General features: G+C 42.0%; 1 protein-coding gene across 1 annotated transcript in view; it reads right to left on the reverse strand.

Moving 5' to 3' along the window:
* The window catches only part of RCE1 (Ras converting CAAX endopeptidase 1), a 976,724-nt gene that overhangs the window by 230,382 nt on the left and 733,103 nt on the right, over positions 1-13,239 (reverse strand). The window contains exon 6 of the mRNA XM_044075996.1: positions 11,724-11,795. Coding sequence (XP_043931931.1) covers positions 11,724-11,795 — 72 coding nt within the window. The remainder of the gene's footprint in view (positions 1-11,723; positions 11,796-13,239) is intronic.

Genomic DNA, 13,239 nt, shown 5'->3' on the forward strand with positions numbered 1-13,239 from the left:
ACCGTGTGGGGGTGTAGATCAATTAAGTATGGTGGTAGGGGTGAGGTTACCTGGAAAGATAACTTATACAGTACAATATTATAGTTAAAAGGGGATTTAAAGTTCCACTTATCCATTTTGCATCTTAACTTAATAAAATGCTAAGAGTAAACTCATTCTGTCTAATTATTAGATATTTTAGTTGTAGTTAAGTTCTTATTTGGTGGGCTTTCTAGTCTTTAAACTTTACTTTGACATATGTGGAATGAAGTTAATAATTTCAACCTTTCTAATGTAAGGCGGCATTTGGGTTAGTGCAGGCTTTAAGTCTTCTAAACTCTGCGATGCTTTTGGGGGTCCTTCCTCAGATTTGCCCGGAATTGTCTATGAAAAATCTGTTAGTAGACTAATCATTTTATTTTTAATAAGTAAATTACAGAGGTTTCTGTTGCATTTCGCCTACACTGAATTAACTTTAAATATTAAAGATCTAATTGCTTTACTGGTGTGACAAGTGGGTGAGACTGGTGCGCATATCCCATTAAATCTTATCAAGTTTTTTACTTTACTTGTGCATGGGTCTAGAAACCCGGTTTTGTGGAAAAAAAAAAAGTTATTACAAGCAAGAAGAATGGGGACATGGTCCATGTGTAGGATGTTACAATGGGGCCGGCCACATGGTAAAATGGGAATGGACTGGGGCTGGTTTCTGGTTCTTAGTTAAAAAAAAAAAAAAAAAAAAAAAAAAAAAAATCTGTGTTGTAGATCTTTATTCATTACTGTTAGGACCTCTTTTCCATCCTCGGAACAGACATGGCCGTTTTCAAGCTCCCGCCAGCCAAAAACTCTCAGCTAAGACCTACCCATAATGCCCCTCTCATAGTTACTCCAGATCGAGTTTGCCCAACCCTATATAATAGAGATAGTAAGAGAAAAATGGTAGGAGGCTCTGTCTGAGCAAATACCCTAACCAAGAGTCCAGGCAGGGGGAAGGAGGGCAGGAAGTAATGAATGAATAAAGATCTACAACACAGATGGAACATTATGGTAAGACATAACTTCTTTATCTGATGTTGTAAATCTTTATTCATTGCTTATTATTAGGGCCGAGTCCCCAGCGGGCCTAAGGAGGGATATTCCTGAGCACCATAGAACCAATCCCCTGGAGGCCAAATCCAATTTGTAATGAGAGAGAAAGGTATGAGGTCTTGCTCAAGTGGCTGCTGCACAAATATCATCCACAGAGGCTCTGGAATGAAAAGCTACAGAAGTAGCCATTGATCTAGTAGAATGAGCCTTTATTCTGGAAGGTAAGGATAGCTTATTCTGTTGGTAGATAAAGGTAATGATGTTTCTAAGCCAGGAGGATAAAGTCACTTTGGAGACAGGTTTGCCCAATCTGGGTCCTGCAAAGGCCACAAACAATTGATCTGTTTTGCTGAAAGATTTAGTCCTGTCCAAATAACAATGAAGGTGCCGATGCACATCCAGGGTGTGCAAAAAGTACTCCCCTCTGTTAGAATGTTGAGTCCAGCAGGTCAAAAGATAGGTTAATGGAAAATCCAGAAATGACCTTGAGCAAGAAAGGGTCAGTACGAAGGGACACCCTATCCCTGTGAAAGTTCAAGTAAGGTCTCTTGACACTCAAGACCTGCAGCTCAGATACTCTTCTCGCTGAACTAAGTGCTACTAGAAATACAGTCTTCCATGACAAAAAACTTTATATCACATGAATTAAAAGGCTCAAAATGAGGGCCTGTGAGAGAATGAAGTACCAAGGTCAAGTCCCAGGGTTCTATGGGGGGGCTTGACAGGATGTTTAATGTGTAATACTCCTTTCAAAAAGGTCTTGCACAGGCGGTGACATAACCGAAGAATTATCAAATCCATTATGAAAATTGGCGATAGCTGCTAAATATACAGGGATTGTTGATGTGGAGGCTCCTGCATGTCGAAGAGTCATCAAGTATTATAGGAACTTTTGAATAGGCATACAGAAGGGATCAAAGTTCTGCTCGTTGGCACAAATAGAGAACCTAGTCCATTTACTACAATAAACTTTACTGGTGGAAGGTTTGTGTGAAGCTAGAGGAATTTCACAAACAGGAGATGAGATGTCAGGCAGCCTGGAAATCATTGGAAGTGGAGGAACCAAGCGTGAGCTTGAGGCTGTGGAGATTGGGATGAATCAGTCCCTGAGGATGAGATAACAGACCTTGGAAATGAGCCAGGACCCACTGGCTGTGAATCAGATGAGGCCATAGGAATGGCAGCCACACTTGAAAGGACCAATAAGGGACAATGAGGATCAGTTTGCTTCTCAACCTTTGAGCTTTCTGCAGGAATTTTGAAATGAGGGGAAATGGAGGAAAGGCATACAGCAGACCCCGGGGCCAATCGTGCGTTAAAGTGTCCCTTGGGAGTTCCCCCTGAGGGGGGATCAGGGCAAAGTAGCATCTGCATTTATTGTTTAGGGGGGAAGCAAACAGATCGCAGAAAGGCTTGCCCCTGCGGCGGAAAATCCGATCCGCTATTACAGAATTGAGGGACCACTCGTGAGGCATCAGGATGTTCCTGCTCAGATTGTCCGCAATAAGGTTGGAACTTCTGGGAATGTGCGCTGCTATAAGAAAGTGGTTGGAAGCTATCGCCCAGTGCCAAATCCTCATGGCTTCCCGACACAGGGGGGTAAGACCTGGTTCTGCCTTGCTTGTTGATATACCAGACGACTGACATGTTGTCCGATTGAATTGCAATGGTCCCAGAAGGTAGGGATGTATGGAACACTTGCAACACTAAGAGAACTGCCCTCCATTCCAGGACATTTATGTGCAAATTGGCCTCCATGGGGGACCAGGTGCCTTGGACCGTCTTTCCCCTGGAAATGCCCCCCTCCACCCTAACAGGGAAGCGTCCATGGTCACAGTGGCTGTGGGCTGGGGGAGACAGAGCAGTCAATACCAAAGATTCGATTGTGACTTCATCCACCATAGCATTTCTTCCTTGCAAAGGTTTGTAAGACGTATTATGTGGTCTTGGGGGGGGGAGTTAAGATTGACCACTGTGCAGAAAAGAGCCACTGTAGTATTCTCATGTGCAACCTCGCCAGTGGTACTAAAGTAATGACAACCGCAATGGAGCCTAAGAGTTGCAGTACAAGGCGTGCTGGGACATAGGTCTGTGGAAGGAGGGTTTGGATTTGGTGTCTTATTTTCAAAAGCCTGTGAGAAGGGAGGAAAGCTTGACAGGATGTTGTGTCAAAGACTGCTCCAATGAATTCCACAGTTTTTGTTGGGGACATTTGAGATTTGTCCTTGTTGATTGTAATCCCTAAGTGGAGATCGGGACCTTGAGTGTAAGAGAGGCTGCGGATTAGAAGATTCCTGGTCGGGGTGGTAAGGAGCCAATCGTCTGGATATGGAAACACCTGGAATCCTTGTAGTCGAAGATGAGCTACTACCACTGCCATACATTTGATGAACACTCGGGGGGGCTGTCGAGAGACCGAATGACAGTGGCCTGAACTGGTAGTGATTGGCTCCCAGTCGAAAGCGAAGAAACCTCCGGGAGTGGTGATCCATCTTTATGTGGTAATATGCGTCCTGGAGGTCTACAGAGCACATCCAGTTGTCCCTCCCTAGGAAGGGGAGAATGGACTGTACCGTGACCATCCGGAATTTTTGAGGTTTGATAAATTTGTTCAATAGGCTGAGATCCAGGATCGGTCTCCAGTCCCATGTCTTTTTTGGCATTAAAAAGAACCTCGAGTAAAACCCGGATCCTCTCTGGTCTGGTGGGACTGGTTGGATGACTCTTTTTCTTAGCAGCTTTTTTATTTCTAAGGCTCCCTGTTTGGAGGATGGACAGTGGAACTATCTTTTGCCAGTTCCCTCTTGGTGGCCACTGCCACGACCATGGATTCAACTGTCAACTACTTGGACCAGTGGAGCTGGTCTTCAGGTGTGGATAGAATTTTGTCCAGCCTCCGGGGGACAGGTTCTACATTACCTGGGGCCTTCCACGCACACTTCATGATCAGCTTAACAAGCTCATCTGCAGGGGGGGGGTCACCCAGGAAGTAGATGGCCAGGCACGGAAGGCGTGCAAGAACACAGATTCCTCAGAAGGGTTAGAGGACTTCCAATCTCCCAGCTGCTTGAGGATTTCGAGAATGTCTCCGAATGAGACGTCATCTGGGGAGACTGTGGGGACCCTTCTCCCTCATCACAATCGGTGTCTTCAGTGATAGATTCCTCAGGGGAATCAAGGTGCCTCCTCTTGCACCGTTTCTTCTGGGGTGGCTCCCCAGTAGGATCTTCTGAGGAAGACTCCGGAGAAAGGGTTCCCTTCAAAGGGAGGTCTTGCGGCTCCCATGCCGGGATCCCGAAGTAGGGGGATGGGACAGCTGCATGCTAGGGGGGGTTCTGACGCCGATGTCATTGATGCTGACTGCGAGCTTGCGGAGGCAAAAACCCTCTCCATCACCTGGAAAGCAAGCCCACCTGAGGAGGGATGGGAGCCTGGAGCGGAGAAGGATAACCTCAGAACAGGGGTCACACCCAGCCCTGAGGAGCTCAGAGAGGACTGGAAGCAGTCAGAGCCATAGATGGCACCAACGAAAAAACAGACGCCGGGCTATGTACCAAGGTGCCGACCATCCAAATATTGCTCCGAGAGTGCACCGGCTTCAAAGGAGCCGATGCAGCAAGGGTGGTTGGTGGGACAGGGAAAAATGTGCAGATGGGGCCGAGACAGTATGCACCAGTGTGGACATTGATACCGAGATCTCCGGGGCCTGGGTGGAGGACAGAGGAGGATAAACAGGAAAATATGCTGTGAAGAATTCCGAGCCAAAGGGGACGGAAGGTCTAGTTGGAGTGGGCAATACCCTAGCTGCCAGAAGCCGGCCCACAACCCGCACTACATCTAGTTCAGAAAGGCTCCTGGTGGATCTAAAGGAGGCTGCTGAAGGAGAATCAGGTCTTTCAAGAAAGGGGCTAAAGCGATGCCCCAAAAAAGGGTCGTACGTTGGAGAGTATCTGGTTCTTGGGAAATATTCGACTTTAGGAGCAGAGGTCATAATCCTTGGAGCCAAAGAAGCTATCGGCGCCGGGGATGGTGCTGAAACCGGTATAGTGGTGGAAGCCAATGTCTGAACCAAGGATGGCACCGAATCCAGTGGTGGTGAGGCTGGAACCGAGATAGGAGTCAACATCAGAGATGGCACCGAGGGAGAAGACACAGCACCTGGCGCCGAAGAGGTCTGCACTGAGGGCACGGGAGAAGCACAGAGCTGACTCGGTTCCATAACTGATGGATATAGGGACAGAGTGACTCCATTTTTCCTTGTGTTTTTTGGTCTTTGGAGGCAGTAAGACCTCCAACCCAGATACAGCCTCTGAAAAAAAGCATTTTGATTAGACCTTTCAAAATAAACTTATTTTTACACTCTGCTAGCGTCCGATTGCTAAAACGATCACAAATGTCAGAATTAGATTTAATATGGTCTACGCCCAAACAGTAAATGCATCGAGTGTGGCCGTTCGAGCTGGGCATCTTACACCCACACTTATCACATTGTTTAAACCCCAACTTAACTTTGACATAGTACAGGCAACAAAGGGGTATCCCTAAAGGAAACAACAATAAGAAGGAAAGACAAGGGAGAGAATATCAACGATGGTATTTAAAAAATACCACAAGTGGTAAAGAAAGGCCAACCAAAGGTAGGAGAGAGGGGCAGTACCAACGATGGTAGAGATTTAATTACCAAAGGTTAAGGGTAGAAAATAGACATAGGTTATAGGCAATAGTAAGAAAAGGCTAAAGTGACTACAAAACAAGAAAGTTTAAAGAAAAACTACACCAAAAATGACAAATTTCCACTTAGCTTTGAGAGAAATGGCTAGGCACGTCTGACAGAGGAATGTGGCAAACGAGATCTGGAGTAACTATGAGAGGGGCATTATGGGTAGGTCTTAGCTGAGAGTTTTTGGCTGGTGTGAGATTGGAAATGGCCATGTCGGTTCTGGAACAGAGATCCTAACAGTAAGGAATGAATAAAGATTTACATCAGATAAAATGTGTACATTGCAAAGTTTTTCCAGTGGTGGTGTTATTTTGTATGTTACTTATATCTTTAATCTGGGTTTTGAAAGCGGAGGGGACTATTAGGGATATTAAATGGAGCCAGTTTAAATAAAGCCAAAAGATCAACAGTCATGTGATCCTGCAAGATCAAACCCAGCCGAGAGATGACAACAACAATATGCCATGGATGTCCCATGGTGACTAATGTATACAGTGAGGTGGAAGGGTGATGCAGGCCACCATATCTAGGTTACATTTCTTCCGTATCTGTGGAAGCCATGGGAGCCAGTGGAGAGTGGAAACTGAGGAGCTTTGTGTGGCTTCCAACTGTGGCTGGAGTGCAAGCTCCATATTAGGCTCACCACTTTCAGCTGGAGACGCTGCTTTTAGTGAGATCTATGCTGTGAGGAATAAGTTAGGATTTTTTAAGGGCAAATATAAAACCATGTGGTTGCGTCTTGTCCTTGGAGAGGTGTGGGGAGACCAAAGAAAACTACATAAATTATGGATGTTGTCTTTTTTTGGTGCTTGAACTATAAAACAGATCAGAGCATTCAGTGGTGCACTTCCAAGGCAGGGAACTGCACAGATTGAGGATTGCTGCTGGTAATTTGACCCTTGGGTGATGGCTCTTACCTAAGTTCACCCATTTTAGTATGGGTTAAATTAAACGAGCTTCAGTAGGGTGAGGATCACTGCTTTTAGTGAGAGAGAATGCTTTCACTGAGAGGTCTATGCTGCATCGAATAAGCTACGGAGCTTTTAAGGGCAGAAATAAAACCATGAGGTTGCATCTTGTCCTTGGGGAGTGTGGGGAGACCTTAGAAAACTAAAATAAAATATATTGATGTTTTCTCTTTTTCAATGCTTGAACTAAAAAAAACACAACAGACCATTGGAGTGGTGCACAGTCTGAGGGAGAATTACACAGACTGCAGATTGCTGCTGCTAATTTGATCCTTCGGTGGCAGTTCTTGCCTAAATTATCCCGTTATAGCTTGGATTAAATTAACTAAAGCATTGGAGGGGTGAGGAGTGGGGGATTTGAGCCATTTTGCCTACAAAAAGATAGAAGAAAAATTTTTGTAGGTACAGGAAACTGAAGAGTAGTTTTTGGATGCAAGTCTCCAAACATGAGGACCCGATTTGGTAATGCTTTGCTGCAGGCAGGGAATCGACCTGTATTTAACATGTTGCTGGGCAATTAGCATTGCTACGAGCCCTCACCATCTAAAGTTCATATTAATATAGATGATTAAATTACCTTTATTTGTTCAAAACACTTTTGTTGGGGATGTCTGAGTGTGTCAGGGATTATTTACTACAGTACCAGGTTTCAATGTGTGGGAAAGAGGTAGAAGAACAATATCCTAATAATTACAATAAAAATAAATGAATGGCTTATTTGTGTGGTTTGTGCACATAAGGCAGACAAGACTCTTGCGAGTTCATACTTGAATGCTGGGAAATTAAAGTTACACTGCGAAAAGGGGCCATAAATCAGTGTTAGGTAGGCTGCAAAAAGGATGGTGGATGTGTGGCAATCAAATTAAGTTTATGATCTGAAGCATATAGGATATACAAAAACATAAAAGATATACAGAAAATCAATTAAAACTTATCCAGCGAAATAAAATGTAAAACCTTAATCAATGCATACCCATGCACACTGCATAATCATGATCCTGAAAACTGCAGATAAAATACTCAACACAACTGGAGCCAGTCTCAAATAAACAAAAGGGGGGAGGGGGCTTACCTTGTTTATGAAATATCCAGTGATTAATAAAAAAGAGCTACATATAAATAGGCCTGGTAATCTATACAGAACTAAGGACTAAAATTAAACGTAGGAGTCCCAGAGCAATTCCAGGGGTCTTAATATCTGTAAAATTTCTTATGGTCCAGTTTCCACATATTTAAGATGCGGTTAAATGACTCTGTGGTATTGAGTTCTAGGTTTTTTTTTTGGCCTGTAGTCTAATCTGCCATTTGAGTTCCCGCTTCTCGAGCTGATCACTAGGGTTTACCAGTCAGTGGAGCGTCTTCAATCTTACTGAGTATAAGGAATGTGAAATACCTGAAAGTGATGACTTCATTCAAGTGCAAGCTGATCATGTTTGACATATTCATTTCAACTGGTCTTTTTCAACTTTATAGCAACAACCAATCTTTGATTAGCTGGTGTAAATTCTATGGATTGAATTTTAAGTAAATGTTTGACAAATTCCATCTTGTAACGAATGAAGATGGCATCAGAAATACTTAGTTTAGGGATCTAAACCTCTTCTGTAACATCAACAAAACAGATTGGAGGGACAGACACACATCACTGAGGATACCTCAGCTGTGGAACACAGCTCCTAAATGCTTTATCCCATGCATGGATCCCCTCAAATTGCCTTTGGTATGACCCTAGTTTTTCTCATTAGGGGTAATACATAATTACCAACCATGGGATGGATAAGACCAATCTATAACTAAATGGGTTAGGTTATTCTGAGCACAAAAGGGGAAATTGTCGAGGCTTATACGGGCCCACAAGTGTAGCCAGCCTAGTACTTATCTATGAATAAAAATTATTCAATTCATTTTTAGCAACTTCCAATCTTTTTACAATAGCAGACATCCAGTAATCAACTGTTTGTGCCTTAAGGAGTTCTGAATTAAGTGTATGTAGCTTCCTGTTTGAAGCACTGCTAACCTGAATTTCCCTAGTCCTTAACATTTACCTCAGGTGGTCTTTCATCCATTCCCATTTAAGTTTCCATTGATTTGAATTAGTACTGCTATAAACTCTTGACCCTCAGTATTTCTTCTCTCAAGTCATTCCCTTAACATAGAGGGGAGTAAACCCTCCATAAAACCATGACTGATGCGGCAGAAAGCTGAATACTATTTTCAGTAGATGAGTAATCTGAGAAACATGGGAAGTGTCTGAAAACTATCAAATAAATGTACATGTTCCTAAGTAACCAAAATCTTGTCAATTTGTACTAATGTTTTAAATTTGGATTACAAACATGTAATTCTCAGATCTGTTAATTTAAATCGACAAAATAAATCTTATACACCCAGTCTCGCTGTAAATCTTTTAAGGAGTCTACCAACAGTAGGAATAGAGTAGGTTTTTGGAATGGACCTCTCCCTAGTCTATTATGATATTCTACTGTCTGACCCATACAACTAAACCTTGTTTGAGACTTATCCAGTTAAACACCCCAGCTAATTCACTCTGTAAGGTGCCAGGTGGGACATATAAACATACCATTGTCAGAGTTCCAGCTAAACTTCATTTAACCCAAACATATATACTCCAATTATTCATACAGAAAGAATATACAAATAAAGGGCAGTGAGCTTTTATTCAGTAGGACAACTTCCTGTTGTCTTCCTTACGTATAATGAAAAAATTAACACTTTACATCACTTTCTTTCCAACACTGTGTTCATCCTTATCACATTATTTTTTTTGCAATAATGCCAGGTCCAGATTCAAACATTTAATTTAGCATAACATTCTGTCACTCTTAACTGGGCGTGTAAACCCATTAACATTCCAACTTAAAACCTTAGACTGTGGTAAGGATTATGGCCCCTATGGAAATACTAACACTTCTCTACTATAGCCTAGAGTGCAAATCAAAAAGTGACATGACATACCAGTACTGGCTATGTTAAACAGACAGCTGCAACAGCACCAAAAACCAGTACAGGAAAACTGCAATGTTGGAAATCCATGTGAGATTAACCCGAAATAATAAACCACCACAAATATAAACATTCATGTGTGGATTAGACAGAAACTAAATGCGCCCATTTATACTAGGCATTGCCATCTAAAAGTACCCATAAGAAGCTCACAAAGAGGGGACATCTCGCCCCTTTTCAGACAAAGGAAAGACAAGCAATCACACCCAGATGGGGGAAAAACAAGACCCCTACACTGAGGGTAGATACTAAGATTACCACCAGCCAAAAACTAAACAAACTTGTAACTGCCCAAAGGAGTATAAACATAGTTACATAAACTGAAGTGATTACAACAGAGAATGCTGACTTAATTCTCCAGGAGTCAACCCTTAAAGGTTTTAATGTGAAATAACGAGAAACATTAGGTCTTCATTAATTACATCAACATGGTGATCCTACAGATCAAATACCTGATTTATAGCATCTAGATCTGAAAAAAGTCACATTTCTGTGCAATAATCCTATGGGTTTCCACTTATTGCATTAGTGACTGTAAATCACAGATATTCATTATTCAAATACATCATTAATGAAATACAGAGCTTAAAGCAAAACAAAAGATTATATGTATTTGCAGTAACCACGACAATACTTATTCATGCCTGAGAGAGTTCAACTTTCTAGCAAGACGAACGTTAGGGCTCCTTCCTACCCATACAAATTTGAATGGTCTTTTAGTGCAGAGAAGTTACTTGTAAAGTACTTATTGGGTAGGAGACAAGCTGCAGATTATAGCTGAACTACTTAACCACCAAGGCATTTCCTTTCTAAATAATTCAAAACAGATGTATATTACTTCAACAGATCAAATCCCTGCCTTGTGAATGCATCACACAAAAATTTGTACTAACCGTGGTAGATTACCCTTATAGTAACCTGTATATAGAATTAGATAATAAATGCATTCCGAAGGTACACAGATCATGTCATTGCTAATTTTAGCACTGACTTTTTAGTCACCTCCAGTGCCACTTTTTACCCATCTGCCACTCTTCTAAATTATGAGAAAAGTTCAGCAGGTGTGGTAGATCCAGCAATCCGTAAAAGTTGTCCTTCCCTCCAATGTCTGTGATGCCAGGCGACTGTGGACCTGTATTACAGACGGTAGCTTTGTAGAAGCACCCTATGGCAAAATCAAAATTCTGGGACCAATAGGCAAAAATACCACAGCTAGGCTGGGCACAGCATCACATACTTAAGCTTTTAGCTTACATTCTAAATGCTTCTTGTTTCATGCAGGTTTATGCTAAATAGTCATCAAAAAAGATTCTGTGACTCTTACTCTGCAAATACTTACTCAAGAGTCCAGAACTGAAAGAGTACTCTTTCTATAAGACTGTATGTGGGAAATACATTTAGGCTGGGACGAGGCTTCTTTGTCCCAAAATAGCTCCACTTGCAGAGCAGGTCAAAGAGAACAGATCACAGTGGTTTGGGCACATGTTCAAGAAAGCAGAACACAGTTTGGTGAAGAGATTTGGGAGAGAGATATGAAGGTGGTAATAGGAATTAAGGACATCCAGCGAAAAGACGGATGGACTGCATGAAATAAGACCTGTGACAACCAGGCATGACTGTCAAAGGCAGGAGAGTGGCACTGAATCAGAAGAGATGGTGACAGTTGAAGTGATACCAGACACCATGCAGAAAATGTGAAAAAGGGGGGTAATGATACCAACCAAGCAGACCTCTAAATCACAATTAACCGTGTAATCACCAAAGTACTAAGTAACAGTCACACGTGTGCTTTGAAATGCATCCTGTTTCATATCAAAAATGGCAACACCTGCTACTAGATTAAACACAAAGCATGCATTACTTTAACAAACCACAGAAGTAATTATTTGCTACAAACTGCTCCAAGTGGTCTATATAAATGGCTAAGGAAAGGATAACTGTACCTGCAGATAAAAAGATGCCAGCAATTGTTCCTTGTCTGAATCGTAGCTGCTCAATCACATGGTGAAAATGGGCTGGGGAAAAGAAAAGACTGTTCTTAAACTTGCAGTTCTGAAGTTTACAAAGAACATTAGCATTCAGTTACTTAAATTTTTGTCTAACTGAACAAGCCTTAAAATGAAGAAGACACTTTACTGTTCAGTGTTACCCATGGTAAAACAATGTACATAACCAAAGTCAATCACTGGATTAAGTCACATACTCACCATGACAGTGTATTGTCAAATGCTTCAGCATCAAAACCACACTGTGGAACTTTCTTGCAGGCATCTGTACCATGTGAGATATGTGGCGTCAACATGGTACCACTGTTCATACACAAAATAGACAGTGATCCCATGTGTTCTACAGTTCTTTCTAAGCCGGCTGCATCAATCTGCAAGAAAAGCTCTATTCCCCCTGTGACCCATTACAGTGTCAGGAGTTTTGAAAGAAAGTAAGAAGGCTTCCAGACTTGGCAAGGACCAACTTGAGTACAATTTCACTAGGAAATCAACCTGAAAAAAAAACAATTTTTTTATGGGCAAGACTACCATATTCCTTGAACTTACATGCACCAATTTCACAGCCCTGCAATAAAACAAAAATTAATCACTACTGGCACAGACTCAAACTATATTAGTAGTAACTTCACATGCAGAAACAGCAATCAGGGAGATGAATTTGATCCCTCAACCAGTCTGCACTCAGAGTAGTAGATCAGTCAGTAGGAAGGTAAAGCCTGCAGGGCAAAAGTCTTAACTGATCTGAAAGCAACTAAGAAAAGTGTGGTTATAGAGAGATCTGAATGGACAGTGCTAGATGAAGGTATCATTTTTTTCACTTAAAAATTTAACTCCCAGGTGGGGACATGCACATTGCTTTTTGAGTTCTCAAATGAAGGACCGACTTAAAGATCCATTTCTCAGCAATATGATGAGCTATACCTGGATATACAAGTAAAAAAGGCAGATTTGACAGACTTTTACAGAAAAGTAGGCCAAGCCAGTATTTCATAATGAGATACTAAAAGCAATAGCCTCAAATAAAAGCTGACTCTGTTGCTTTACCTTCACACCAACACCAAAAGGAATGCCTGACCATCTCAACAGCTATGAGTTTCTGCTGTAGACCTTTAAGCCTCTTGCTAAAGTAGATGAAACCTATGCAGAAAAAAATTACAGCTTTTTGCTATCAACCAGACATCCTCCAAGCTGTCATGCTGAGAGACTGGCTAGCTTTTATGCAATATTTTGCTATTTACTGTGTAGAGGAAACATGACCGCCTGAGCCCCCAACATTTCTGTCAAGATAAATCAAGGGTCATTCTTGGGTCAGCAAAGAGCTGTAAAAATGAGATTTGCTTTTTCTTTTTACATCTTTAGTAGCAGCTTTAGGATTACTTGCATGTCAAACGCATACATCAGATTGTAACTTCAGCTGAAGGAAAAGGTGTTGGTGATCTACAAAAGGTGGTGG

This window comes from Protopterus annectens, chromosome 6.part1, assembly GCF_019279795.1.
Source record: "Protopterus annectens isolate FY-2018-M chromosome 6.part1, PAN1.0, whole genome shotgun sequence".
Classification (NCBI taxonomy): Eukaryota; Metazoa; Chordata; order Ceratodontiformes; family Protopteridae; genus Protopterus; species Protopterus annectens.